This window comes from Gossypium arboreum, chromosome 13 (assembly GCF_025698485.1).
Source record: "Gossypium arboreum isolate Shixiya-1 chromosome 13, ASM2569848v2, whole genome shotgun sequence".
Taxonomy (NCBI): Eukaryota; Viridiplantae; Streptophyta; class Magnoliopsida; order Malvales; family Malvaceae; genus Gossypium; species Gossypium arboreum.
The window spans coordinates 129,383,331-129,409,134 of NC_069082.1; the positions used below are offsets into that span (position 1 = coordinate 129,383,331).

Sequence of the window (25,804 nt, forward strand, 5' to 3'; positions counted from 1 at the left end):
CTTTTGGTTTCTGCATCGAACTATTCACTACTGTCCAAGTTAGTAGGATTAACCTAAGTGAATGTGATATCTTCAATGTTAATGTTGCTATAATGTGTATATATGATCATGATTGACATGATGTCACCAGTAGCTTGGGGGGAAAATGATTAAAGCATTGCTATAATGATGTTTATATGAGATGGTCTTTTTATAATTTCCAGTTTCCAATCGGATTATTCATGTTCAAATTCACTTTTATATATGTAATTTTAGAACAATAAGATTGCTGCAAAAAAAGAAAGAAAGAAAGATACAAGGACAGGTTCTTAACTTAACAATCACTAGTTCATGTTCGTGTTATGCTAAAAAAAAAAAAACCAGAACCATAGAATCTCAGATTTTGGCTCGTACTTTCTCTATAAGTTGTCTTCTCAGGATCTTCCCCGAGGCCGATTTTGGGACACTGTTTATGAATGTCACCCTCCGTATTCTTTTGAAAGGCGCAACCTGTTAGGAAAAATTACGGCGAATGATTAAATAATCAGATGAAGATAAACTCAAAAACGGCTATCTTACCTGTTCAGCAATAAATTTTTGAACATCTTCTTCTGTTAACGAACTGTTAGGGGATCGAACTACGTATGCAATTGGCACCTCACCAGCTTCAGCATCAGGGTATCTGTTTTACAAGGCAGAGCTTTGATTGGTATTTCCCGGATTTAAGATAATGCAAAAGAGCGGAAATGGGAATTTTTCGGGTATAACTTACGGGATGACAACGGCATCCGATATTTCAGGGTGAGATACTAGAAGTCCTTCAAGCTCTGCTGGTGCAATCTGGTTGGGTGTTGAATGAACAATAATTGTTTTAACTTTTTCAGAATTGGGGGGGGGGGGATTAAAGCCTAAAATCAATAGGCAATAGGCAGATAGGCTTTTTCATTTTAGCAATATATACGGGTCAGGAAACCGAAACCTAACCATATAGCATTTTTATGATCACTTTAATGTCATCGAGGAGATTCCATCCCTCGATGTCAACATTTATTGATATGATAAAAAGCATTGAACCACCTACTAGAGTAGCATGAAAGCATGGACCAGATCATCAACTACATTCTAGGAAATTTTGCCAACATATGTATATGCATACATGTGTTAACATTACTGTTATTTGAGATCGAGGAACCTGTCTGTAAGTTACCTGGAAACCTTTGTACTTGATCAACTCCTTAATTCTGTCGACGACATAGAGATTCCCGTCCTCGTCAAAGTATCCAAGATCTCCTGTACGCATCCAACCTTTCTTATCTATTGTGAGTTTTGTTGCTTGTGGATTGTTGAAGTAACCTGAAAATGGTTATCGAAATTGCAATGCCACAAAGAACAGCAGAAAATGCAAAGAGGATGCAGTATATAACATACAAAACTCGAGATAATTGACCTATAGAGCTAGTTATTTAACACAATTAGATATGGCAGCCAAGAGCTAATTAGATATTTGCTCACTTTAAACACCTTGACTATGCACATTTCTTTCATTTCCTCATGATAAAACAAGCATATATGATATTACCTTGCATCATATTAGGACCTCGAACCCAAATTTCGCCTAATTTTTTAGGAGGAAGAGGCTTTAGACTCTCTGTACAGACTATTTGGGCTTCGACGTTTGAAACCAACATCCCTGTTGAACCAGTGTTTCGAACACCGACTGAAGCATTCTCCATCGAGACAATGCCGCACGTTTCGGTCATTCCGAAGCCCTGAAAACCACAGTGTCACATACCTTTAAACGCCTATTCCTAAAACTCAAAAAGCATGAATTGAAACAAGTTCCAAAACTTTAAAAGCCTATTTCACATATACCAAGAGGTTAATGGATGACCTGCAACATGAATATAGGCCAGACCCAATGATGAATATGGATTGGACAGCACAGTGATTAACAGGAAACTGATATTTGGTGCAAATTTGTGAGCTTATATCGGACCATATATATATATAGCAGCAGGCAAAAGTCGATCACAGTAATTGGCTAGGCCAGACCCAAAGATGAATATGGATTGAAGAATATAAATCAGCAGGCAAAAGTAAACCACTGTACCTGCATAACCACAGCTTGTGGAAAATTCCTTGCACATTCCTCCATCAATTCCTTACCTAAAGGGGCAGCACCAGAACCAATTTCCCTCACTAAGGAAAGGTCAAATTTCTTAACAATACTCTGTTTAGCCATAGCAAGTACAATAGGAGGCACAACCCATAAATGAGTTGCTTTATACTTCTCTACATTCTTTAAAAGCAACCCAAAATCAAACTTTGACATTGACACCAAAGCATTCCCTTTTTGTAGTTGACTATACACAATAACAGCTAATCCAAACACGTGAAACATAGGCAATACACATAAGAAAACCCGGTGCATATCCCCAGCTAGTTCTTGATCCATAGTGACCATCAAAGCAGCAGCAATGAAATTCCCATGTGTCAAAACGACACCTTTACTGATCCCCGTCGTGCCTGAAGAGTACAAAAGAGCTGCCATATCGGTTTGTTTGACAGAAACATGAGGAAACTCTTTTACATCACCAGCTAAATCGAGAAGATCGTGAAAAGACAGGATCTTTGGGACATTTTTAACGTCGATCGGTTGTCGGTTTCGTTTAGGACCAAGCAAGATGACGGGAAGGTTGAAATCCTTGACTTTGTCAAACAATTCAGGGACAGTGACGACAAGCTTGGGGTTTGAATCTTTAACTTGTTTCGAGAGTTCATTAATGGTATAAATTGGGTTAGCGGTTGTAGCAATGGCGCCTATGGATGTAACAGCGAAGAAACAAAGAGGGAACTGGATGGAATTTGGCGCGAAGATCAAGACACGGTCGTTTTTGTTAATACCCAGATTGAGAAAACCATGGGAGAGCTTGATGACGGTGGATTTGGACTGAGAGAAAGTGAGTGTTTCATCGGAATCGGAATCGATGAGAGCCGGTTTTTCAGGGTAAGAACCGATGTTTCTAAATAGAAATGAAACCATCGATAAGTTTGGTTCTTTAGGAAGAAGCAAAGGTGGTCTTAAAGACCTGAAAATCCCATCTCTTCCATACCCAGATTTCTCCATTAAAACTTTTTGCTTTTGATGATGGTCTCTTTGAGATGGTTGAAAACGAAAGGTTGGGAGTGTCAAAGAGGTGAAGGCAAGGACAAAAAATAGGTGAAGGGGGGGGGGGGATCTCCGAAGTTTTTTATTTGCAATCGTTGTGCGGCTAAGATTTAATCAGACTGTTTTGTTCATGATTGGGTAGTGCTGCCGGTTTTGTGCATGATTGGGTAGTGCTGCCACTTGCCAGTGTAATTGGAAGGATAGGATGACGATCAGCGGTGTATTTTGTTCATACTCCGGTTAATATTCCATCCTGTACCTATATTTAGTTTGAATATTTAATTTGATACCTAAACTAAATAATATTACGTAGCTCAATAAATATTTCACATGTATACTCTAATAAAATATATATAAGTGCTTAATTGAGACAAAAGTAAAATTTAAGTATCAAATTAAATATTAAAATTAAACTTATGTACTTATATAGGACAAAAGAAAACTCAAGTATGAATTTAAAAAAAAACTCATGTACCAAATTGAACGTTGAAACCAAAGTGAGGCCACGTACCAAGTTGGGACAAAAAATACTCAAATACTAAATTAAATATTTTAACTAAATATAAGTACTAAATAGTATATTAACCCTTTTATTATTATTCTTTTGATAGTTATAGAGTTAATAACCTTTTGAGCAAATATTACAAAAGATAAAAGTACCATAAAATATCAATATTAAAAGTCAAATTTTATTTTATTTTCTCTATTAAAAATAGATAAATTAATCTAAATTATAAAAGAGCAAAATATGATAACAATCAAGTAAGACTCATCCGAATAATTCATTCTTAAATATTATTTGTGAAATATAAACATATGTGTATTATTTATATTGGTGCTGATAATAATCCAAATATCCATGATTTCTTCTGCCTAGCCACTGCTTCACTGCCATCTCTTAAAATTTCCAAAGGTAAACATAAAATATTCCTATTTATTTATCGAAAAATGGCTTCATTTTCATTCTCCGCCGCTTTATCACGTCTCTCTCTCTTTCACCTCTCTAGAAAACCCTGCATTTCACCTTCTTCACTCCCATTTTCTTATATCTCGAAACCCCATAAACCAAAGGTTTATCCATTAATATTAAGACCCAATTCTCACATCATTTTCCTTTGAGGAATTTAACCGAAAAGTTTGGATTTCTTTTTTGTAGGATCCAACCCATTTCAGGTTGTTTTCAATGGCATCATCGGACTTGAAAGAATCAGCTGCCAATAACCCTGGGCTTCATACTACCCCTGATGAAGCTACCAAAGACTACATCATGCAGCAAACTGTAATTTCTTTTGTTCTTTTTTAAATTTGGGTTTATGTTTATTTTAAAGGAATTTATGTTAATAATTATCTTCTTTTCTTTTCTTTTCTTTTTTGTAGATGTATCGAATTAAGGATCCAAAAGTCAGTCTTGATTTTTACTCTCGTGTATTGGGCATGTCGTAAGTTAATTATATAATTTATTGGTTGTTTTTTTCTTATTTGTTTATCTATTTTGATTAATTAGCTGTTTATTTATTAAGTGAATCAAAGCTTTCTTCTAGCATTTTTCCAGTTGAATTTAAAGCTTACTGCTACTAATTTTACTGTTCTTTAGGCTGCTTAAGAGAGTGGATGTTCCAGAATTGAAGTTTACCTTGTACTTTATGGGCTATGAGGTAAAATCCTTATAATTATATTGCTTCAAGTAATTTTGTAGTATTAGTCATTGGCTAGCCACTTGTAACGGAGTATTGTAGCATCTCGGTGTTCAGTTCTCGGTTGTACGGGTCACTGTTTAGCTGATATGTTCATTCTAGATGTATATTTGGTTTGATGTAGGATGTTTCCAAAGCTCCAAGTGATCCATACGGTAGAACAGTTTGGACCTTTGGAAGGGCAGCTACCATTGAATTAACACAGTAAGAATTCATTATTATTTTTATTAAATCCAACCCTTCTTTTGTGTTTACCAAGTCATTGGTCTTGTCTCCGAGCATGTCTAACAGTTTAATGTTTGTTACAGTAATTGGGGTACTGAAAGTGACCCTGAGTTCAAAGGATATCACACCGGGAATTCAGAACCTCGTGGCTTTGGTACGAATATGTTTGTCTCATTTTTGTTGAACTTTATAAACCCCAAAATGCTTTTATTTACCTTGATGTTGGTGTCCATCCCATGTTGCTGTTATCGCAATTGTGGTTTTTAGTATTTACTGAATTTATTCACTAATGATAGTGGGAAAGGCTTGGTTTCATGTTTGTTATTCCGTAGTTTAGCTTGAATTTTCACCGTTTCTTTTCGATTAACCTTCTAGTTTATCTTGAAAAATATGCTGTAATTGATCAAACCAATAGCTACTTTGGGGTGGATTCATTTCCACATTGAAGTTCATAGAAGAAAACTGGTTAAAGTACCATGGAGGCTCATGTACTAAGTATCAGGCTGCATTTTGCCCTCTGTACTAAAAAAATGAGCAAATTAGTTGCTATACATTAAATCAAAGAGTAAAATAGTCATTTTAGTTAAAATTTTCATCCACTGTTAAAATCTGACCTAGTTGACGGTATAACCAGGCAGTTTCGCATGGCGTGCCACTATACCCCATGTCAACATACAGGGATTTGTTTTTAACAGTAGAAATGGATAAACTTTTTAAGAAAAGGATCAGTTTGCTCTTTGATCTAACGTACAAGAACTAATTTGCTTGTTTTTTTAGTAGAGAATGCAATCCAACTTCTAATACAATGATACTTTTACTGAAAAAAAATCTTGTTTACGTGAACTTTTGAAATGCCAACTTTTCCTTTTTTGTGCTTTTAAGGTCATATTGGCATCACGGTGGATGATGTGAATAAGGCATGCGAGAGATTTGAACGCCTGGGAGTAGAATTTGTCAAGAAATTAGATGCAGGTTAGCTAATCTCACTTAGAATATTTATCATGAATGATATGATGCTTGAGTGGATTGTTTGATTTCCGTTTATGTAGGGGAATATTCGTAATCTATCGAATCGTATTTGCAGGCAAGATGAAAGGGATTGCATTCATTAAGGATCCCGATGGTTACTGGATCGAAATCTTTGATTTGAAAACCATCGGAGATGTTATTAGCCGTTGTTCCTGAGTTAAGCACATCTTGAAGCTTGCTCAGGTAGCTTTTTGAGCTTATATTTTGCTAATCTTGTATCGAAACTAGGTTCTTTTGTGATTGAATTTTTTATCTCAATGAAAGTTATATGTCTGAATCCGGTAAAAGTACCATGGAGGCCCCTGTACTAGGAATTGGATTGCATTCTTCGCTCTTTACTCAAAAAATAGCAAATTAGTCCCTAGATGTTAGATTAAAATACAAACTGATCCTTCTGTTAAAAATTGGTCCTTGTACGACCAGTTTGCTTTTTGATCTAACTACAGAGACAAACTTGCTCATTTGAGTAAAAGGAGTAAAATGCTATCTAACTCCTAGTGCAAGAGCCTTCTTTTACTGTTTGAATCCTTAGTATCAGATTACATTTCCAGATCCAGAGAGTTCTTCGATATGCTGGAATACGTATTTCAGCAACTTGTAGACATAGATTTATGTTAAAAGAGGACTTTAGGATCTCACACCGGGAAATCAACCGTCACGGCCTCATGACAATTCACCTTACTAACTCCCCTCCCCACTGTTGTTTCCATTTCTTGAACTCAAAGTTTGTAGCCTCTGTAAATGTAAGTAGAGGAAACGGGGATGGTGAGCGGTAATGAAGGGTAGTTCTAATTTCTTTCATTTCTCGATTTGGAACATTGCAAACCAAACTGATAGATGTTTGGTGTTTTGGAACAGGAAACAAGGATGGCATGTGAAGGTTTTATCTCATTGTCTTGGTTTCAGAGTATGGTCTATATTGGTCGTAGTCAAGACGGAAATTAGGCATATGGAGTTTTAGACCAAAGAAAAAAAAAGGCCTGTGGAGTTTTTGTTAAAGCATATTGTATTGTTGTGTGTGTTTCTTATGATATTTCAAACAGAGTCATGCGGATTGTTATCATGGTAATGGACATTATCATTTATCTCTGCTCCATTTTCTCCAGGCTTTTTAATTAACTTGAATCTGTCTGAGGTTGAAATGAAATTTTGAGTTGTAAAATATAAAATAATTAGAAATTAAAATAATTTAAGCTACATGAAATGATTGGAACTTCAAATATTGAGTAGTTTTGGATAGGCTATGTGTTTATTTTTTAGTAAGATAAAAAACAACCGGTAAAAGAAAAAATAGTGCCATGACACTTGGTGAAAGAAAAAAAGATGTAAAAATGTTGTCCAAGAGTAAGTTGGATAAAAGGAAAAAGAAGATATGATGAGAGAGTGAGTGGGGCACCAAACTCTTTTGACCTTCACAAGAAAAGACAGTCCTAGAAATGCCTTCCATTATCTTAAATATTTTGGGTAAAAGAAGATTTACAGCTTCCTGAGATTAATTTAATTATACAAGATTTTAAGTTTTGTTTAAATAGGGTTTCAAAGAAGTGTTAATCAAACTGTTTTGTTTTGATGAATAAATTAAAAAGAAAGTTGAGTATCGGAAAACAAGGGTGGATCTCTGACAGAGATATTGTGATCATGCAATTTTTGGAGGAGAGAAGCTGTTTCCCTTTTCCCAATGGGGATTCCCTCTCTGTTCTCACCTTACAATCTCTAAACATACACTTTTTTTAATATAAACTTCAATCTTTCTTCATTTCATTTTCCATCCCAATTTATTTTTAACAAAATATGTGTTATCAGTGAAGCACATGATTTTTTTTTTCATGCATAGAAGAATGTGTGTTCCACAGGCAAATCCTGCATAATATATTTGGATTTAAACTATACTTGTATGTGTAAGTCACTGGCAACAAATCCACGAAAATGTTTAATGTATACATATAATGGCTGGCTAGATATGTTGTTGTCTCTCTTACTATCCATCAAATTTGACCAAATTTAGTCAACAAAACATGGTAAATTATGTCATTGTTAACAAGACTTGAGTCTTAATTAATGATTTAATTATTACTTTTGATTGATGCAACATGGGAAACGTAGATGAGAGTTTGGGAGTAGAGAGAGAAAAAGTTATTATTCTTTGGTTTAGGAGGGTTTTATAAAAAGTATTATTAATCATTTTCGAGACATTATATATGTCATTCTTTTATTAGTTTTTGTTTTATTTTTTTGGAGTTCAGTTCATATATTTGTGTTATTTTTTTTTAGATATGAATTGTTATGTTAGGACAATAAATGTGATATATAATGTGTAAGTATTTTGTTCCTACAAAAACCGTGGCGCTGTTGATGTGTGCTTGCCATTGCCTAGGCTTACAAGGTAACACCATGGCCAAAAAGGTATTGGTATCGTAGTTCATGGGACACCCCACAATTTGATCAGTATGTAGGTGAACAGGATATAAATTCATGAAATCAAATAAAAACACTATCTGATACTTGAAACCAATCAAAAAGATTTGATCAAACAAAATATTTTTGAATTGTTTACTGTGATAATGATGAACACATATACATACAGAGTTGTTGACCTTCAATGACAAACAGTACAATCAGAGAGACTACAAGGGGCTATAATTGGCTTTTTTTTTCGAGTTGTTTCTTGAGTCCCAGTAAATGACTGCCAATTGTCTTCAAAATTCATTAAAAAAGAAAAAGAAAAAGATTGAACTACAGTGCAAGCTTGGTTTAGGTTGACATTTGTTCACTTAATGATGATTAAATTCTTGTTTTCATGAGAACATTGATTTCTTGCAGTGGAAGGATCCGTACAAACAAGAATTATCATCATTTCCCAAAAAGAAATGCATCAAATACATATAAAAAAGGCAAATTTTAAAATATGTTTCATTTCATCAGATTCAGTACACATTACCCCAGAAACTGAAAGTCTTTTTTCTTTTTTTCTTTTCAATCCCTCAGCTTTGGGCCTTACCCCATCAAATCTTTCCTGCAAGCAGTTCCATCACTAGTAGTAACAGCAGTACATAGCTTTATCTTGTGCGTCATTTTCATCTATGAAGAAGCTGTTATTATTAGAGCTAATCAGTCTCTTAACATCTTCAAGGTTATAGTCTAATGGGCATTCTCCATTATACCCACTTTGTTTCTCAATCCATTGGTTAACTCCATTGTTGGTACCATAGTCTAATGAAGCACCAAAACCCTGAAAACCCATATGATCTTCTTGTTTCATCTCTTTGCCATAGCTACCATCAGATGAACTGCAGCTTGGTTCACCCCCATACATAAGGAAATTGTCTCTCATTGGATGATATTGCATGTGACTGAACAAGCTTTCTGGTGTTTGAATGAGAGAAGAATTGTTGGTCAAGTTCGTGTTGTTCAAAAGATCAGATTGGGCTGATGACATAATGGGTTCAAAAGGTGTGTAATAATAAGCAGTGCTGTCTTCGTATAGTGATGAAACAGGTTGAGGTTGATGAGAAAATGGTGGTGGTGGTGGTGGTGGTTTTCTTTGCGGTTGAGAGGGAATACCATTCATGGCCAGGAGCTTTTTCTTAAGCTTGGTGTTCCAATAGTTCTTGATATCATTATCAGTCCTTCCTGGTAACTGAGCAGCTATTATTGACCATCTGCAATAAAAAAGAAATTTTCATCAGAAATACTGATACTACTACAAGTCTGATCTTTGCTTGAAGAGGCTTAAGCAGACATATGTATGCACACAAGAAATACTATCAGATTCCTGAATCTAGACAAGTTTATAAGAAGAAGAAAGTGTAGATGAACCTGCTTCCAATGCTAGCAAAGAGGGTACAGATAATCCTATCTTCGTCATCAGTGAATTCACCATGTTTAATGTTTGGCCTCAGATAATTAAGCCATCTCAATCTGCAACTCTTCCCACATCTTTTCAGACCTGATATTCCACAGACAAAACAACAAATTAGACAAGAAGATTGACATATAAGTGTATGTATGTATGTATGTATGTATGTGATGCATACCAGCTTTTTGAGGGAGAGCAATCCAATTACCACCAGTTCCATATTTCTCTATATAATCTTTCAGCTTAGAGTCTTCTTCAGGAGACCATGGCCCTTTCTTCACATTTGCTTTGTCACAACAAGGAGCTCTCCCCATTTCTCTATTTTCTTTCTTCTTTGCTGACTTTTATGAAACCAAAGGCTCACCCTTTTTATAAACTTTGATGGAGGGATGTGGTGCCTGGATTTTGTTTTTGTTTTTCTTTTAAAATAAGAACAAAGACTTTATGTAATGAAAAAAGTAAATAAATAACAATTTTTTTTTTTTTTTACTTTGTAATGAATTTATTCAAAGGTAGACTTAAAAGTCAAAATGATAGGCACATTATATCACTCTATTTCTAACTCCTATATAGCTTTAGTTAGCTTAGCTAATAGAACTTTCCATCTCAATTTCCAACTTCCTTTCTCAATGTTTAAACTCCTACACCTTTATGATTTTTTTTCCAAGGAATCCAATGTGCATTAACTCAAATACCAATCTTTTGATAGATAATAATAAAATAAAATAACAGGTTATTGAAATTTTTGTTCCTAAACTTAGCAATTATATTTATTTTAGTATTTATATTTTTTAGTTCACTTTAATATTAAAATTTAATAATTAAGTCTATTTTAATCGGTAAAAGTATCATAAAAGTCTTTATATTAAAAGTCGTATTGTATTTTGTCTCTATTAAAATAAATAAATCAACATTTTCACCTATTTTTATTGTTAAAATCGGTCATTGCATGTTAACAAAAGATATACGTGTAACTATTTGATGCCATATCAATTTTTAACAAAAAAAAAGATTAACTTACTCTTTTAAACTAACACAAATGAACTAATTTACTTATTTTCTAAGTAGATGAGGCAAAATTAAATTTTAAAAATAAAATAAAATTAATTATCAAATTTAGATAACAAAATTAAGGGCAGAAATTATAGTAACCCAAAAATAAAATAGCCATCAGCATCAGCACCACAAATGCAGACTGTTTCCCATGTAAAACAAAACAACAAACTGGCCTCCACTTTAGTAAAGGTTTGGTTACCGAAAAATAAACAATGAAGACATCTGAATTATTAACAGTTGCCTTTATATCGTAAACATTGACTCTATCTATACATGTAGAGTCTTCATAATTACTGATTCAGGTGTTTTTTCCATCCTGTCGATGCATCATCACAGTTGCAGAAAATTATAAAGCAAAACAAGATTTGGGTTAATTTGCAAGTGAATAGAGCCCTAACCCTAAGCTCTGCTACTGGATGGATATTGTAGGTTCATAATCATATTTCAACTGCTCATTTCTAAAAACAGAAATATTTGGTCTTTTTTTATGTACTGATATGTATTATGCTTTCGACGATTATTCCTTGTTTCCATAAGCGTACAGTACGTAGCAAAATCCGGAGATAAGTTGCCATCAGGGTTGGAATTGGAATACTAACCACAAATTATTATTGCCATATACGGAAGGTATTAGAGTGAGATTGTATATAAGTTAGGGGTCTGCATGGCTCAAAACCCAATTACTTTGGTTAATTTAATTCACTCACAAATCGGACTTTCTCTTATTCTTTTGTACGATTAATATTTTAATAATTTCGCTGATTATATATTTTATATTTCATTAATATAGATCATGCATAGGTAAAAGTAGTATAGAAGTATTTATATAATGAGTCATATTATATTTTGTCCCATTTACTCAAAAAATAGACAAATTAGTATTTATGTGTTAGATCAAAGAGCAAACTAGTAGTTATTTTGTTAAAGGCTCAACCTATTTTTATTATTAAAAACTTGTTTCCATATGTTAGCATGAGGTACACGTGGCATATCATATCTGGTTATTTCGCCAATCATATTAGTTTTTAACAGTAAAAATAGATGACTTTTTAATAGAAAGAACTTATCTACTATTGAATATAATGTGCAATGACTAATTTACCTTTTTTTTTTAGTAAAAATAGTAAAATGCAAATTGACTGTTGGTGGCCTTCATGGTACTTTTATCATCGTACATATAAAAATGACATAAAATCTTTTGATTGTTTAATAAATATTAATATATATATATATATATATATATATAATATTTTAAATTGATAGATAGAGACAACAAATCGATTCAAAACTTTACATGCATGATAAGTACAAATATAACGATAAATTCAATAGTTTAATCTTTAAAAATTTAATTATACGAAAAGATATAAATCTACTGGATCCCTCATAAATATTATATATTACATATAAGACCAATATATATATATTAATCGAAATCACCTGATATAATAGGGTACAGAAAATATATATGTGTGAATATAACAATGAACATATATTATACATAATGAAATGTGTTTATAAGCACATTGTAGGGATGGGTTATACATGCATTTTTGACAGCATAAACATATATAGATTGCCTGGTTTACAAATATTATGATTCCAATCAATAATTTAGCATATCTTTCCAGCTAAAATTGGCTTTCTTTGTGTAAATAAATGAATCTGCATGTTACGTTAGACATGACCAACATACAGTGAGTTAGACAAAATAAATTATTAATAAATGGCTATGATAGGACACTCATCTTGGCTTTGACTTAAAACCTACAATTGATCTTATCCCAATGTAAAACAGTAAAATCAATTGACTCAGAGTTGCTTTTCCAAGTCTAGGGTTGAAAAGGAAAAAGAAAATCTCCTTACCAAATGTGATAAATTTGTATTTTAATCCCTTAAAAAAAGTTTGAAATCATAAATTAATCCTTGGATATAAGGTAGTATAATAAAACAAGAAAGGAAGATATCTGAACTAAGATATCATATATAATACGTTGACTAAATGGTTCCTACTCTTATCTTTGTCTCTTGCCAACAGTGCAATCAGATCTTACTACTTTTTCTTTTTTCTATTTTTTTATACCAATTAATTGCTTTGTAAAACTCATTATCTAAATTTTTTTTATTTTTATAAAAAGGTAATTAATTATGATTATATTAACTAATAAGGATTTAGTTGTTTGTTTATGAATAGATTTTCCTCCAGATAATTTAGAGATAATTTTTTTAGTTAGGACTGTTAGTTTAATACTGTTTATGAGTATAATAAAGTAGGATTAAAATTCATGATCAGCGTTTACTCTTTAATAGATCTACTGAACACAAAAGATTAATCACTACACTCGTTCCAGTGTAGTTACCTACACATAATAATTGTGAATAATTACACTCGAACTTGAATACTCAAAGATACCAAAACCTTAATGACTTGGTAAAATATTAACACTTGTCTATATAAAAATATAGAGATATTATTTAATATAACAAATTTAAATACCATAATATACTTAAAGAAAATCACCTACACCCTAAAAGTGGACTAATTTATAATTAATATGGAGATCTTACTGGGGCTTTCCTAGAAGATGAAAAATGGAGCTCTCAATGGTATCTATTCATAGTTGATTAATGCTAATATTTGATTATCAAGATAGCAAAAGGATGGGTAAATTAATTATGATGTAATTGGATGGCAAAAAAAAGTAAAAAAAAAAAAAAGACAAGTGTCGTCCTCTGCCTTCACTAATTGATATGTGAAGACTAGCATAATTTTCTCAACGGTTGGCAAACTAAGGTAGAAAATGTTGCATCCTTTGATTTTTATAATAAAACCTAACAATAATTGGGTACTAATATGATTCCACCCATGTTTCATGAGTTAATTTTTTAAATCAAGTAATAATTTCAAAGGTTAATTTATTAACACTATTAAATAATTTTTATGGTGTGACGTATTATAATTAAAAAATATATATTTAGATAAAAATTAATATTGTAATGGATCTGAATTTAATAAAATATTTTAACATGTTAATAATTTTATTAGCTCATGTTAATATTTTAATTAGAAAGTAAAAATATTATAAAATTAGGTATCAAATTATATCAAAATTAAAATATAAAATTAAATATAATATAATTATATAACTTAAAAAAAAATCGAGGATAGGTGTTATTTAGACGAGTGTAGAGAAATAGATCATATTATTAAGACTTTCTTCGTTTCAACTTTTTGCACCGTTGCCCCCTTTGTTATTAGTGTTTAATTCTCCAAGTGCTACTCAAAGTTCAGCATTTAAGATGTCCAAAATATATTTGACTTGTACATAGTTCTTGTGGTGAATTTAGGCTGTCTTATAATTTACATAATTTTAAATTATTAATGATAAAATTATATTTTGGTCCCTCAAAATGATAAAAAATTTGATTTAATCTTTTAAAATTATAAAGATATAGATTATTAATATGGTAAAAATATACAATTTTATTGCAACACACAAAAAAAAATATCTAACTTCACCCTAGCATAGTTCGAATGTTCATCCAATTGGCTCAACCTAATATAAGTCGACCTTGAATAGGAGTAAGTTGAGTCAAATTCAAGACAAGCATTGAAAATTTCTTTTGAAACTAAACTACAATCTAACTCGAATCTGCATGTAATCTATAACGACATAGATTTTTATAAAATCATTGTTGAGAGATTGAAAGATGATCCATACTTTTTCTTTGGAGAAAAGAAAGATGGATCTTCTAGTATAATCAAGTCTTTGACTAATTGTATTTTCCACTCTACAATGTTACTATAATTTTTTAAATTATAAAGTCTCTAAGGTGAAATAATTCATGAGATAAAGAGGGTATAGTTTGAAGAACCATTTTTTAACCAAAGAAAATTTTAAGAGCCTTATTAGGAAAAAAGGTATAGTTTGGGGACCAGTTGTGCAATTAACCAAAAACAAAAGAGGTCTCATGGTTTGAAATGAGAAGAAATAAAGGGAGGCTTTGTGAAAGAAGAAAAGACAAAACTCTTTTTCTCGTTAGCTGTCCCCAATGACGTAACATGTTGCGTACGCCATGTTACAATCCCAGAAAATATATTTATTTATTTTACTTACTGAATTTGATAGTTCCTTTTTTAAAAAATCATTTTAAAGATTCGTGCTTTCAATTGGTCGAAACGTGTCCGTTTCTGCCTGGAGCTTCGTGTCCCCTGTTGCCCTTTTTCTTTTAAATTTCCTTTACTGGTCCCACGTGCGGGCGGCTTCACTCGAGCGTTTCTTACTCTCTGCCAGGCTTTGTGTCAGTTCATCCATTTTTAATATCCAAATCAGATGTGGCCAATAATATGGCGAGTACCTATATTTTCCTACTTCGAGGGTGGACTGTGATGGGATGACGTGGTGGTTTGGTTGGCTGAGATGAGAGTTGCTCAGAAATCAGACGGTAACAATCAATCAATCAACTCATGTAAAATGAGTAATTTATTTATTTATTTAAAAATTTTATGGTTATATTTACTAATTTACGATTATTTATAATTTTTTAATTTATAAATAAAAAATAATTAAACTTATATTATGTTACATTAACAACACTTTTTATGATAGTTTATTCATCAATTTTTAACCATGACAATATATGTTTGTTAATTTCAATTATATTAGCTTCCTTTTTCTTTTGCCAGAAATTACATTTCTTGATAAAATATTTGTATAATGATTTTTTTTAAAAAAATTCTACCCTTTACTGAAATAGATATAATAGTTTAGGATATAGGTCACTTAATTTTTTTCTTACAAGATCTATGCATTTGATATGGTTGGTAAGAAATTTTGGTTTAAAAATGGTGTCAATTTCTTTCGAAATAGATGTAAGTCTTAGAGTAACCAAACAGCGTAGCATTAAACGGGAATTTAGTTTTAAATGAACCTAAATTAGTTTAAAGCATTCCCAAACAAATTTCCCTAAGGCATCGGAACTTAAAAAGGAAGCAAAATTTTAAGTGATGAAACAATAAATGAACAGAAAATGTCATAAATAATTTATGCACACACAAAGTGTTTGAATAAATATTTTTAAAATATTTAATTACATTTTAATGAAATGAATACAAATAAATGTGAAAGCTCTATATATAGTTGAGCTCCATTAGATTTAACAGTGCAGTTTAAATTAAACTACAATTAAGACCAATGCCTACTTACAATATGAGAGGCTTAAGAGATTTAAACACTATATAATATTATTTCTTAAATCATCCTAACTCTAAATTACTAAAGTGCTTTCACTGAGCCATCAAAGCTTCAAGTAGATAGTTTTCTCCGTATGTTCTACGAATTTGACTAATTCAAGCAGATTAAACGAACGCGATTGAATCAATTGATCTCTATGAATTAATCTGAATGCATTCATCATGAATATCTAGATTTAATCCATATTATGTTAACTGTACTTTCTTTAAAAATAATATATAAAAATAGTAGGTTAATTCGGCATTATTACAAATGCAATAATAAGTTTGATTTATAGTAGTAAAATGTAATTTAACAAAATTTAGTTTAGGGTCCATTTGTTTACATGTAAAAAGTTTTATGGAAAATATTTTCTGCATTTTCCTGTGTCTGTTTCACAGAAAATAGTTTAGACAACGGAAAATAACTTACAGGTCAAGGTAATAAGCCATTTTTCATGAAAAATGACGTTGTAATGAATCTGAATTTAACATAATATTTTTAATGAATGCAAAAACAATGTAAAATATAAAATTATAGATAAAAATAAATTCAATTAAACAATAAAAAAATAAGAAAATCTCATTTGTATATTTGTTTAATTAAAAACAACTTTTATGAAATATTTTAAAGAAATCTATCAAACAATAGAAAATATTTTACACAGATTACTCTAAACAGTAGAAAACACCAGAAAAATAAATTATTTTCTGAAAGTTATTTTCAGTGAAACAAACAGAGCCTTAATCGAAGAAATAATTAAATTCGCAAAATTTAATCTATTTTTAAAGTTATTTTAGCAGACGAAAAACAACAATCATACACAAATGTTGCATTGGAAACTTGGATTTCATGGAGGGTCTGGCCCTTGCCTTGTCAAGCCGATGGATGAACCAAAATATGAGCCTAGTCCGTAGTCCAAAGCATTGCAGGCTTTAGCCCATTACGGTGTGGAATATCAGAGACCACTTTTCTTTCTTTCTTTTTTAACTACATTAGAGGATATTCAACTATATTTTTTTTCTTTTTTGTCACCCAATTATAAAAAATTATAAAAATAATCATCTAATTATTCAATTTTATATTTTTAGACACTAACTAACTAACGTAAAATGGATAGTCCAAAAAATCGAAGATAATTGGGTGACTAATAAAGAAATTTACTAATAATTAGGAGATCATTTGCTAACTTTTTATAGTTTGGTTATAAAAAAAAAACCATAGTTGATTGGCTAGTAATGCAGTTTACCATTTTTCTTTAAACATGTCTTCTATCTCCGTTTTACTGTTAAAAAAAAAACTAAAGCTCTCTATGGTTTCAGGAAATAAAGGTTATTTTCATTTTCTTAAAAGAAAAAAAATTAAAAACATGTTTGGTCAAAATTTTAAAAAATTAATTTAAGGAAAATGAAAATATGTGAAAAATTAGAAAATAACAAAAGGTTGTTTTCATTATTTTCACTAAAATGTATTATAAAGCTCAAAATGATGAAAACAAGAGTTTTCAACTTTAAATGAATTGACTCATATTCAAACCCATATAAAGGTAAAAATATTTTTTTTTAATATTATTTAAATAATCTCATCATAAATCGTGATTATATCAACTATATTTGACACAATGCTTAGAACTACCCATCATCCCTCCATAATTCATAAATAGGAGGATAATGTGCTTTAGCGCACTCAAACTCATATCTTGCTGTATTGGCAACAATGCTCATGTCAATTGAACTAAATCTCAATAGTTTTTCAAATGTTAAATCTAGTATTGTAGTTTGAATCCATATAAATGCATATATGTTTTTTAAATTTTATATCTCATGCTCTTATTGTAGAGAAAAGATCCAAACATGTTTCATTCTTTCATTATTGAAAACACTTTTTTTTTATAAAACATGTTTTTAAATTTTAAAAATAAACAGAATCTAATTTTTTGAAATTTATAATTATCTCTCTTATCAACATCATATTCGAATTTTTAATTCGAGATCTATTAAAAACAATATTTTTTTTTTATCCATTTTTTTTACAGCCGTGCATTAACTCCACATCAACCAAGTGATGACATGCTTTAATGGGGTGGCATTGAATCACCTTATTTATATACACTCACTTCAATACGCCTACCTAATTTCCTTACCTTCAATTTATTTGCATTTTTCACCATACACGCACAATATTATTGAGGTGAAAATCTGTTGAATCAACCTTTGCTGCTACTTTATTGTTATTTACTTTCATATCTATTTTAAGAAATAAAAGTTGCCCATATTTGGAATTGTTTAGATACTAATTGGTCGGATCTATTCTGTAATCATTAAGGAGATGGTGAAAAAATGGATGAAATATACTTCTAACACATGTAGCGGAAGTAAGAAGTTATTGTCGCTGCTGTCGCTCAAATGGTGTGATCTTTCGGAAATTGAAAAATCATACACAAAATGGGGAATTTGAATCTCTCGCACACCTGGGATTCGGTTCATCTCTTCCACTTTTGTCGTGCAAACATACTCTTTAGCTTCCACAACGTCTCGTGTATCCTGGCGTTGTGAAGGGTTGCCTACAATTTGACGACCACTACCTTCGGTTGTAGCCATAGTTTACCGGCTTTTAAGATTATAGTCTGAAGTGATGTAATTTAAATACAATAGAAACCGTCCCACTTGCAATATTTAATGACAGCCAGCTCAAATTAACTGCTTATCTTCATTCCCCACTATCCCTTCTTTAAGACACTGACAACTTTACTGTTCCCTGTCGCCTCACACTCTGACAAAACTTCAGACTTTTATAGTATTCATTAAGTGTTCACAACAAAAACTGGGTTTTTATTTATTTATTTATCGTTTTCAATGACACTTTTCTATTCAAAGTTGTAATCCTTCATTAATTTACAGTCCATTAAGAAAACCCTAAACGAGTTCCAAGAGAAACAGCTCAAAAATTTGAAGAACATGGATCTGGTCTTAAAAATTCAGTGTAATAAAAAAAAGGAACAATTTCATTTGTATTATTTACCAAAAAACAGTTCTTTTGTCTTTTTCTTCCATGTACAAACAAGCAAATAAAGCCCATTTTCATATAATTAACTAACTATACTGTTTTTTTTCTGCCTCTAAATATCTAAAAATAACAAAAACAAAAAAAGGCATGGGGTTAATGTGGGCTCACCGACCCACCGTATAAAAATAAAAATTCCCATCTCTCTTTCTTTCTTTTTTTTTTTTTTTTTTAAGGATTCAAACACCATTCCTAGCTGTCTTCCACGTTGGGAAGGGAACAAACCTTAGCTGGCGCCACAAAACACAACTCCACGTGTTCGCTCCCTATTGGCTTGAAACCCTCGATCTCTTGTACGACCGGTCCAGTTTCTTGTAAAGTGACCCGAGAACCTGCCACGTGGCATCTCCTTCTTGCATGTGATCATTGAACAGTAGGGCCTTGCTGACAGCAGGGTCCCAGAGGTTTTTCTGGATGGTTGACAAATTGGTCTTCGCCACGTGTTCCAGGATCCTCCCTAGCTTCCCTACGTCCCTTTCCGCCACCGTGAGGGAAATCTCAGACCACTTCACGGCGGAGGGAAATGGCAATTGGATACCATCGGCTATTATCACCGGCACGCAACCCAATGCCACGGACTCGACAAGCCTTGGACTCCATGGAGCCCACCCGAGTGGGCACAAACAAAAAACCGACCGTACGATTTCTGATTGGTAACCGGCGAATCTCTGTCTTTGTAAGTAAAACCGCCGGTCACCGTTATATCTCCGCCAAATTTCCGTCCTCACCTTCCTGATAGGCAAAACAACAATAACCAAGGATAAGCAAGTCATTCTCCTCCATCATAGAATGATTTAAAGGTTAGCAATGAACATGATTGTGACCCCTTTTTTTTTATTTTGGAACTTACTTGCCGTAAAATTTTCCACTAACGTTTTTGGGGTGGACCTCCATTTTCCCCCTAAAAAAGACCATGATGTCTCTTTTCCCGGTCAACGGGGCTTTCTCCAGGGTATTCCGTACACTTTCCGGCGGTATATAAGGCGGTATAACAACGTGTTCAACGTCTTGACATGGGTGCTTGTAATTAACACCGAAAGTTTGTAGAATTATCGAATTCTTCATAAAATCCGGAATCCCATCATCAATAGCTCTATCCTCCTACAAGGAGCAAAACAGAAATTAAAAACCATGTTAAGGACTCTTAACAGACCCTTATATCAGATTCTTGAGGTTTACCATGGCGTGGAAGCAGGCTCCATAATCATGGGAGGCAACGAAGATGTGGTCGGAACCTTGTGTTCGGTTCCAGAAAGGGTAGTTCGAGGAAATAAGCTGAATAGCAGAAGATATAAGAGAACGAGCATGGCCAATGGCAGGGAAGCCATTAACGGTGCTGAAGTTGCATGAGACATAAACAGGAACAAAAAAGAAATCAGCTTCATAAGGGTCGAATGTTCTCAAGTCATAGGTGTTCATCAATGCTCTGTGAATGGCAACCTCGGAGGCAAACAAATGGTTGCTACATCTCTTGTTCGAAAGCCAATCCTCATTGTATTCTGAAGGTAACTCGTAGACGAATATCTTCAAATCTTTAAACGCAGCTGTCCACAAAAATAAACATTAAAAACATCAAAAACCTTGCCTTTTCAATAAAAAAATGGGGGGAAAAAAAGGAATAGTGGAAGGATTAGAAGAAGAACCGGGATTTTTGGGTTTGGATTTATGTCTGGTTTTGTTGACAGATTCGAACAGAACACGAGAAGCAAGGGAAGATTTAGAACCAGAAACACGGGTTTTAGACAAAGGTAGCGGCTTGTTGGTAATGAAGAAAGATGTTAGAAAATAAAGAGTAAATGAAAACCAAAGAACCCATTTGTAATACTTAAAAAAGAGGCTTTTTTCAGATTGTCTGCCTTTGTGTAATATCCTCATCTTTTAACAAAGAACCCTTTTGTTTGTCTTGGTGAGTATTATTTGCAGCTCTGAAGCCATCCCATTTAAAAAGACAACCCCACTAAAAAAAAAAATAGACAGAAGTAACAATAAGTTGTAGCAGAAGCCTGTTTTTTTTATTGTTGTTGTTGTTTCTCTTGAAAAGGTTTAGCTTAGCTTTCGCTAAAGGGTAAAGAGCAGTTGAAACGGAGCTTTCGGTTTCTGGTTTTAAACGATAAATTAGAAACTAAGTTTTGAGTGATTAAAAGATGGATAGATACATGTTGGTTGGCATTTCGGTTTTTTGCACCAAAATTTTTAAACAATTTGTCTTGAAAAAGAAAAACAACAAAAAAAAGGTTAACTTTGCTGATCTTATTACACAACATGTTTGGCTAGACTCAGCTTCAATCAATGGCAAAAACATAAAAAAATAAAAAAAAATGGTTTTTTATGTTTGAAAGAGAAGAGAGGTTCAGAGAGGTCACATGGTGGTGGAACAGAAATTGCAGAATGGAACTCAGCGTTACAGCGTAGGTCTCGGTTTCTATGTTTTGTGTGTTTTGGTCCCGTGAAGAATTAAAATGGCAAAAATGGGCTTGGTGAAGTATTAGTTGAGAGTGGGTTTTTTGGTAAAAATGAAAAGATAGTGGTAAGTAATGGATTAATTAAGGTGAGAAGGATAATTAAATTTAAACCTCTGGTTGCTTGGTATTAATGAAAGTGGTGGTGCTTGCTAATTAAGGTATATGGTGGGGCCAATGGGGGTTTTTCATCAATGGTTGAGAGGGATGTAATTGCTTTTGAAAACCGCCTTTCTATGGTTGGAGAGAAGGGTTCTTCAATTTGGATATTATTGCACTTGTTCTCTTTTTTCAACAAAAATAGGCTATTTTACTAAAATAATCCAAAAAATTTTGATATTTACAAAAATAACCCAGGTTCAAAAATAATCACAAAAATAACTTGAAATGAACAGTAAAATTAGATTTTAGCCTGTCAATAGCCGGCACCAACTCGTATTTTGCACCCATGATTGCCAAATGATTGTGTCAGACTTTAAAAAATTAATTTTTTTAGTTTTGGCCTGTCAATAGCCGGCACCAGTGTATTTTTTTTTAAAATCGTATCATATTGGTATACAAAATACTAGTTTTAAAAAAAAAAATTTTGGGTGCTGAACTATCAATGGCCAGTACCCAGTACCAAAAAAAAATTCAAATTTTTTTTCAAAAATTTTTGCTCTCTAAAAATACGAGTTTTAAAAAAAAATTGGGTCTTTGGATCACAATGGCCGGCACCCAAGACTAAAAAATTCAAATTTTTTCAAAAAAATTTTGCTCTCTAAAAATACGAGTTTTAAAAAAAATTAGGGTGTTGGCTCTGTCAATGGCAAGACCAAAGACAAAAAAATTCAATTTTTTCAAAAAATTTAAATTTTTTGCTCTCTAAAATCTGAGTTTTAAAAAACAATTTTTTTGTGTTTTCATCAATGGTCGGCACCAAGTACAAAAAAAATTCAAATTTTTTTTCAAAATTTTTTTTTTTGCTCTCTAAAAATACGAGTTTTTTTAAAAAAAAAAATTTGGGGTGCTGGCCTGTCAATGGGAAACCAACACATTGTTTACACAATTCAATGAATCAAATCTGGAAATAACGTGTAATATCCCGAATTAGGGCCTAAATGGAATAGTGGTTTCGTGATAACAAATCCGAGATAGAAATAACTATTTTATAATTATTTTGATGTTTATGCTATAATTGCATAATTATGTGAAAATTTCGTGATGAAATCCTATGCCTAAAGTGCTTAAATTAAAATTAGGGACTAAATCGAATAATTTGCAAAACTTGCATTCTAGGAGTTTTTAGTATGAAATTGCTTTGGAATATTAATGAGGAGGTCTTAAATAGCAATTTGACCAATTTCTAAGTCTATGGACAAAAATTGGACAAGGATGAAATTTTTTTGAAAGTTTAGTAGGAAAGGCATTTTGGTCATTTAGTTATTAAAATGAATTAAAAACAAAATTAAAAGCCAATTTTTGTCCATCTTTTTCATTGGGCCGAAATTTCAAGGGTTCTCCATAATTAGGATTTGTTTCAAGCTTCCAAGCCCCGTTTTTAATGTTCTTTATGTTTTTGGAATCCCGGTAGCTCGATTAAGCTTATGCTAGCAATAATTCAACCTAGGGTTCATATTTGGAAAAATACCCATAGGTGAAATTTGTGTATTTTGGTGTTTTATGATAGAATATGAGGTTTTAAATTATGTTAGACAACTTGTACTACTCGGTTTTAAGTGAAAACGAGTAAAATGGCTCAATCGGTAAAAATACCTAATAGTCATAAGTGCATGTTAGAGTGTGAATTTGATGTTGCTATAGAAGGGAAAAGTGATCAGCATGTCATAAAACATAAGAATAAGGGATGAAGTTTAATTCCTGAGCCTAGGAGCAAAAGTGTAATTGTAATGAACCGAAAGTTACGGTATCGGAAATTGAGTCTTGAGTACTGTTTCCGTGAAATTTATTCATGAATATTTATTAGAAATATTTATGAATTATAGTTGAATGGTTATTTAGTGTTTAATTAAGTGAAGTAGCTTGAATTTAGTTTAAAGGATTAAATTGCATAAGGAATAAAAGTTTAATTATAGATTAAAGAAGTAAAAGGGACTAATCTAGCAATTAGACCCTAAGTGCCATGTGTGTGAATGTATGATATAACATGTGTAATAGTTGGTATATATGTGTAATAGCTATAAGATATTTTATGTTATAGCTATTACACATGTTAATTTATATTTTTATAGGTTAATAATAATATAATATAGTATAATGAATAAATAATAATGAGTAAAGAAACATAGAAAGAGTTACAGAGAGCAAACGTGAGAAAGAAAGAAGGAAAGAAAGAAAGAAAAGAAAAGGGAAATTTGAGGATTAAGGCCCTAAAGTTTAATTGGTAAGTTGTTTTAGCTCATTTTCTTATGATTTTTATGTTTATGAATGCCTAATTCAAAGTTCTACATGTATGAGGTTAAAATGAAGAAAAATAGAAAATTTTAGATATTGATTTAGTTGAATAAATTGAGGTTTTATGGGTTAAATTGATAGGAATTGAAGTTAGAAGTGAAAATTGAGTGATTTATTAAAAGAATTCTAAGTTAGGTTTAAATAGGGATTAAGTTGAATAGAGCTCAAAATTTATGTTTTATAATGAATTTTATGAGTTAGAAATTGTTAATGAGTTGATTAAAAGAGAATATGAAGCTTAAGTTAAAGAAAAAGATTAGTAATGGAAAAAGGACGAAATTGGAATTTTGTAAAAGTTTGATAGAAAGTGAAAATGTGTTTTATGAATTAGTATATTGATGAATTTTAATTGTATGATTGTTAGTAGCAAAAGTAGCACGGATACGTCATCAAAGAAGGAAAAGAGAAAGTGAACGAAGATATCGATTAAATTCGATAAATAGTGGTTTGTATTTCTATAAACCGAGCTTAATCGTTATTGCTATATTTGATATTTATATTGTATGAAAATGTGAATGAGGTAAGTATTTTTACCATATTGAAATGAATGTGATTTTGAATACCCTATTAACGATGTCGGGCTAGTCGGATATAGTTGACATGTCATAGGAATTGGAAGTATTGGGATATTCGACATTGAGTCGATGAGACACTATGTGTCGACTCTCGTTAAAGTTCGGATTTGTTCCGATGAAGTACTTTGTGTACTATAATGTTAAAGTTCGGATTTGTTCCGATGAAGCACTATGTGCTTATCCCGAGTGTGGGTTGGATCCGTGTATCCGTTAGTGTCCGAGTTATGTTAATAAGGGTAAATAAAGTAAAGGTTATTAAAGTCTTGATTGATATTGAATAATAGCAATAATGTGTTTGAATTACCATGTTTTAAAGTTGATTAAGCTATTGTTTATAGAAATACCACGAGAGTATTCTCGCAGACGGTTTGTTTCGTCTTGCAGCTAGGTACTGAAAGTATAAGGACTCAAAGATACAAGCCGATCCCCAAACTCAAATTGGTGAAGTTTCTATCTTTTGGAAAATGGCATTGTACCTAGGATGTCTTTTGGTTATATTGAAAGTATCTAAGTTGTTAAATGATATTTTGGTATGTTTTGTAAATGTTACCAAAACCTTAAGAATGGTATGTTTTGATATGTTAGTGAAGAGTAATAAGAGGAATTGTTGGTAAATGTTGTAGAAAGAAGAAATGAAGATGTTATAAACTTAGTTATCAACATTTTATACTAAAACAGATTTAGACAGTAACAGTAGTCCAACTTTGAAAATATACCAAAAATAGTATAAAGTGAATTAGATGATGAATAAAATATGTAATTGAAGCTTAATGAATCTATTTTATATGGAAGAAACAAAATTGGTAAAAGAGTTGTATTTTATGAGATATTTACGTTTTGGTGAAACAGGGTTAGAACAATTTCTGGATTCCCTGTTCTGACTTTAGAAATTCACCATAAATTGTGTATTAAGAATTAGGACTCAAACTTTATATGTATGGATTCATTATTGAGTCTATTTTAATTGAAACAAATGGCATAGTCATTGGATTTCTGTACAGGAAGAAATTT

At 32.0% G+C, this 25,804-nt stretch overlaps 4 protein-coding genes across 7 annotated transcripts; 1 reads left to right on the plus strand and 3 right to left on the minus strand.

The window, feature by feature from the left end:
- Positions 1-215: 215 nt before the first annotated feature.
- On the minus strand, positions 216-3,408 carry LOC108483915 (probable CoA ligase CCL7). 2 transcript variants are annotated; one of them, XM_053024417.1, is made up of 6 exons: positions 2,090-3,408; positions 1,559-1,748; positions 1,187-1,269; positions 752-819; positions 559-661; positions 216-489 (listed from the first exon to the last, which is right to left on the minus strand). In XM_053024417.1, the coding sequence occupies exons 1-6, from the start codon at positions 3,104-3,106 to the stop codon at positions 376-378; spliced, it is 1,575 nt and encodes a 524-aa protein (XP_052880377.1). In that variant the 5' UTR covers positions 3,107-3,408; the 3' UTR covers positions 216-375. The 2 variants fall into 2 exon arrangements, with proteins under 2 accessions (XP_052880377.1, XP_017642943.1); XM_017787454.2 differs by having other exon boundaries at positions 1,187-1,332; positions 2,090-3,406.
- A 512-nt stretch (positions 3,409-3,920) lies between these two features.
- On the plus strand, positions 3,921-7,192 carry LOC108484136 (lactoylglutathione lyase). Of its 3 annotated transcripts, none has more exons than XM_017787813.2 (9): positions 3,921-4,061; positions 4,305-4,427; positions 4,526-4,587; positions 4,743-4,803; positions 4,967-5,046; positions 5,151-5,221; positions 5,950-6,039; positions 6,152-6,279; positions 6,955-7,192. In XM_017787813.2, exons 2-8 carry the CDS (start codon positions 4,332-4,334, stop codon positions 6,250-6,252), a joined length of 561 nt encoding a protein of 186 aa, XP_017643302.1. In that variant the 5' UTR covers positions 3,921-4,061; positions 4,305-4,331; the 3' UTR covers positions 6,253-6,279; positions 6,955-7,192. The 3 variants fall into 3 exon arrangements, with proteins under 3 accessions (XP_017643302.1, XP_017643301.1, XP_052880679.1); XM_017787812.2 differs by having other exon boundaries at positions 3,992-4,219; XM_053024719.1 differs by lacking the exons at positions 3,921-4,061; positions 6,955-7,192 and adding an exon at positions 4,068-4,219 and having other exon boundaries at positions 6,117-6,168.
- A 1,635-nt stretch (positions 7,193-8,827) lies between these two features.
- LOC108485941 (transcription factor RAX2-like) lies at positions 8,828-10,370 on the minus strand. The gene is made up of 3 exons (XM_017789779.2): positions 10,131-10,370; positions 9,913-10,042; positions 8,828-9,755 (listed from the first exon to the last, which is right to left on the minus strand). The coding sequence occupies exons 1-3, from the start codon at positions 10,264-10,266 to the stop codon at positions 9,128-9,130; spliced, it is 894 nt and encodes a 297-aa protein (XP_017645268.1). The 5' UTR covers positions 10,267-10,370; the 3' UTR covers positions 8,828-9,127.
- An 8,858-nt stretch (positions 10,371-19,228) lies between these two features.
- Positions 19,229-21,760, minus strand: LOC108486784 (probable glucuronoxylan glucuronosyltransferase IRX7). Its single transcript, XM_017791011.2, has 4 exons — positions 20,949-21,760; positions 20,485-20,849; positions 20,156-20,406; positions 19,229-20,037 (listed from the first exon to the last, which is right to left on the minus strand). The coding sequence occupies exons 1-4, from the start codon at positions 21,178-21,180 to the stop codon at positions 19,572-19,574; spliced, it is 1,314 nt and encodes a 437-aa protein (XP_017646500.1). The 5' UTR covers positions 21,181-21,760; the 3' UTR covers positions 19,229-19,571.
- Between the last annotated feature and the right edge of the window lie 4,044 nt (positions 21,761-25,804).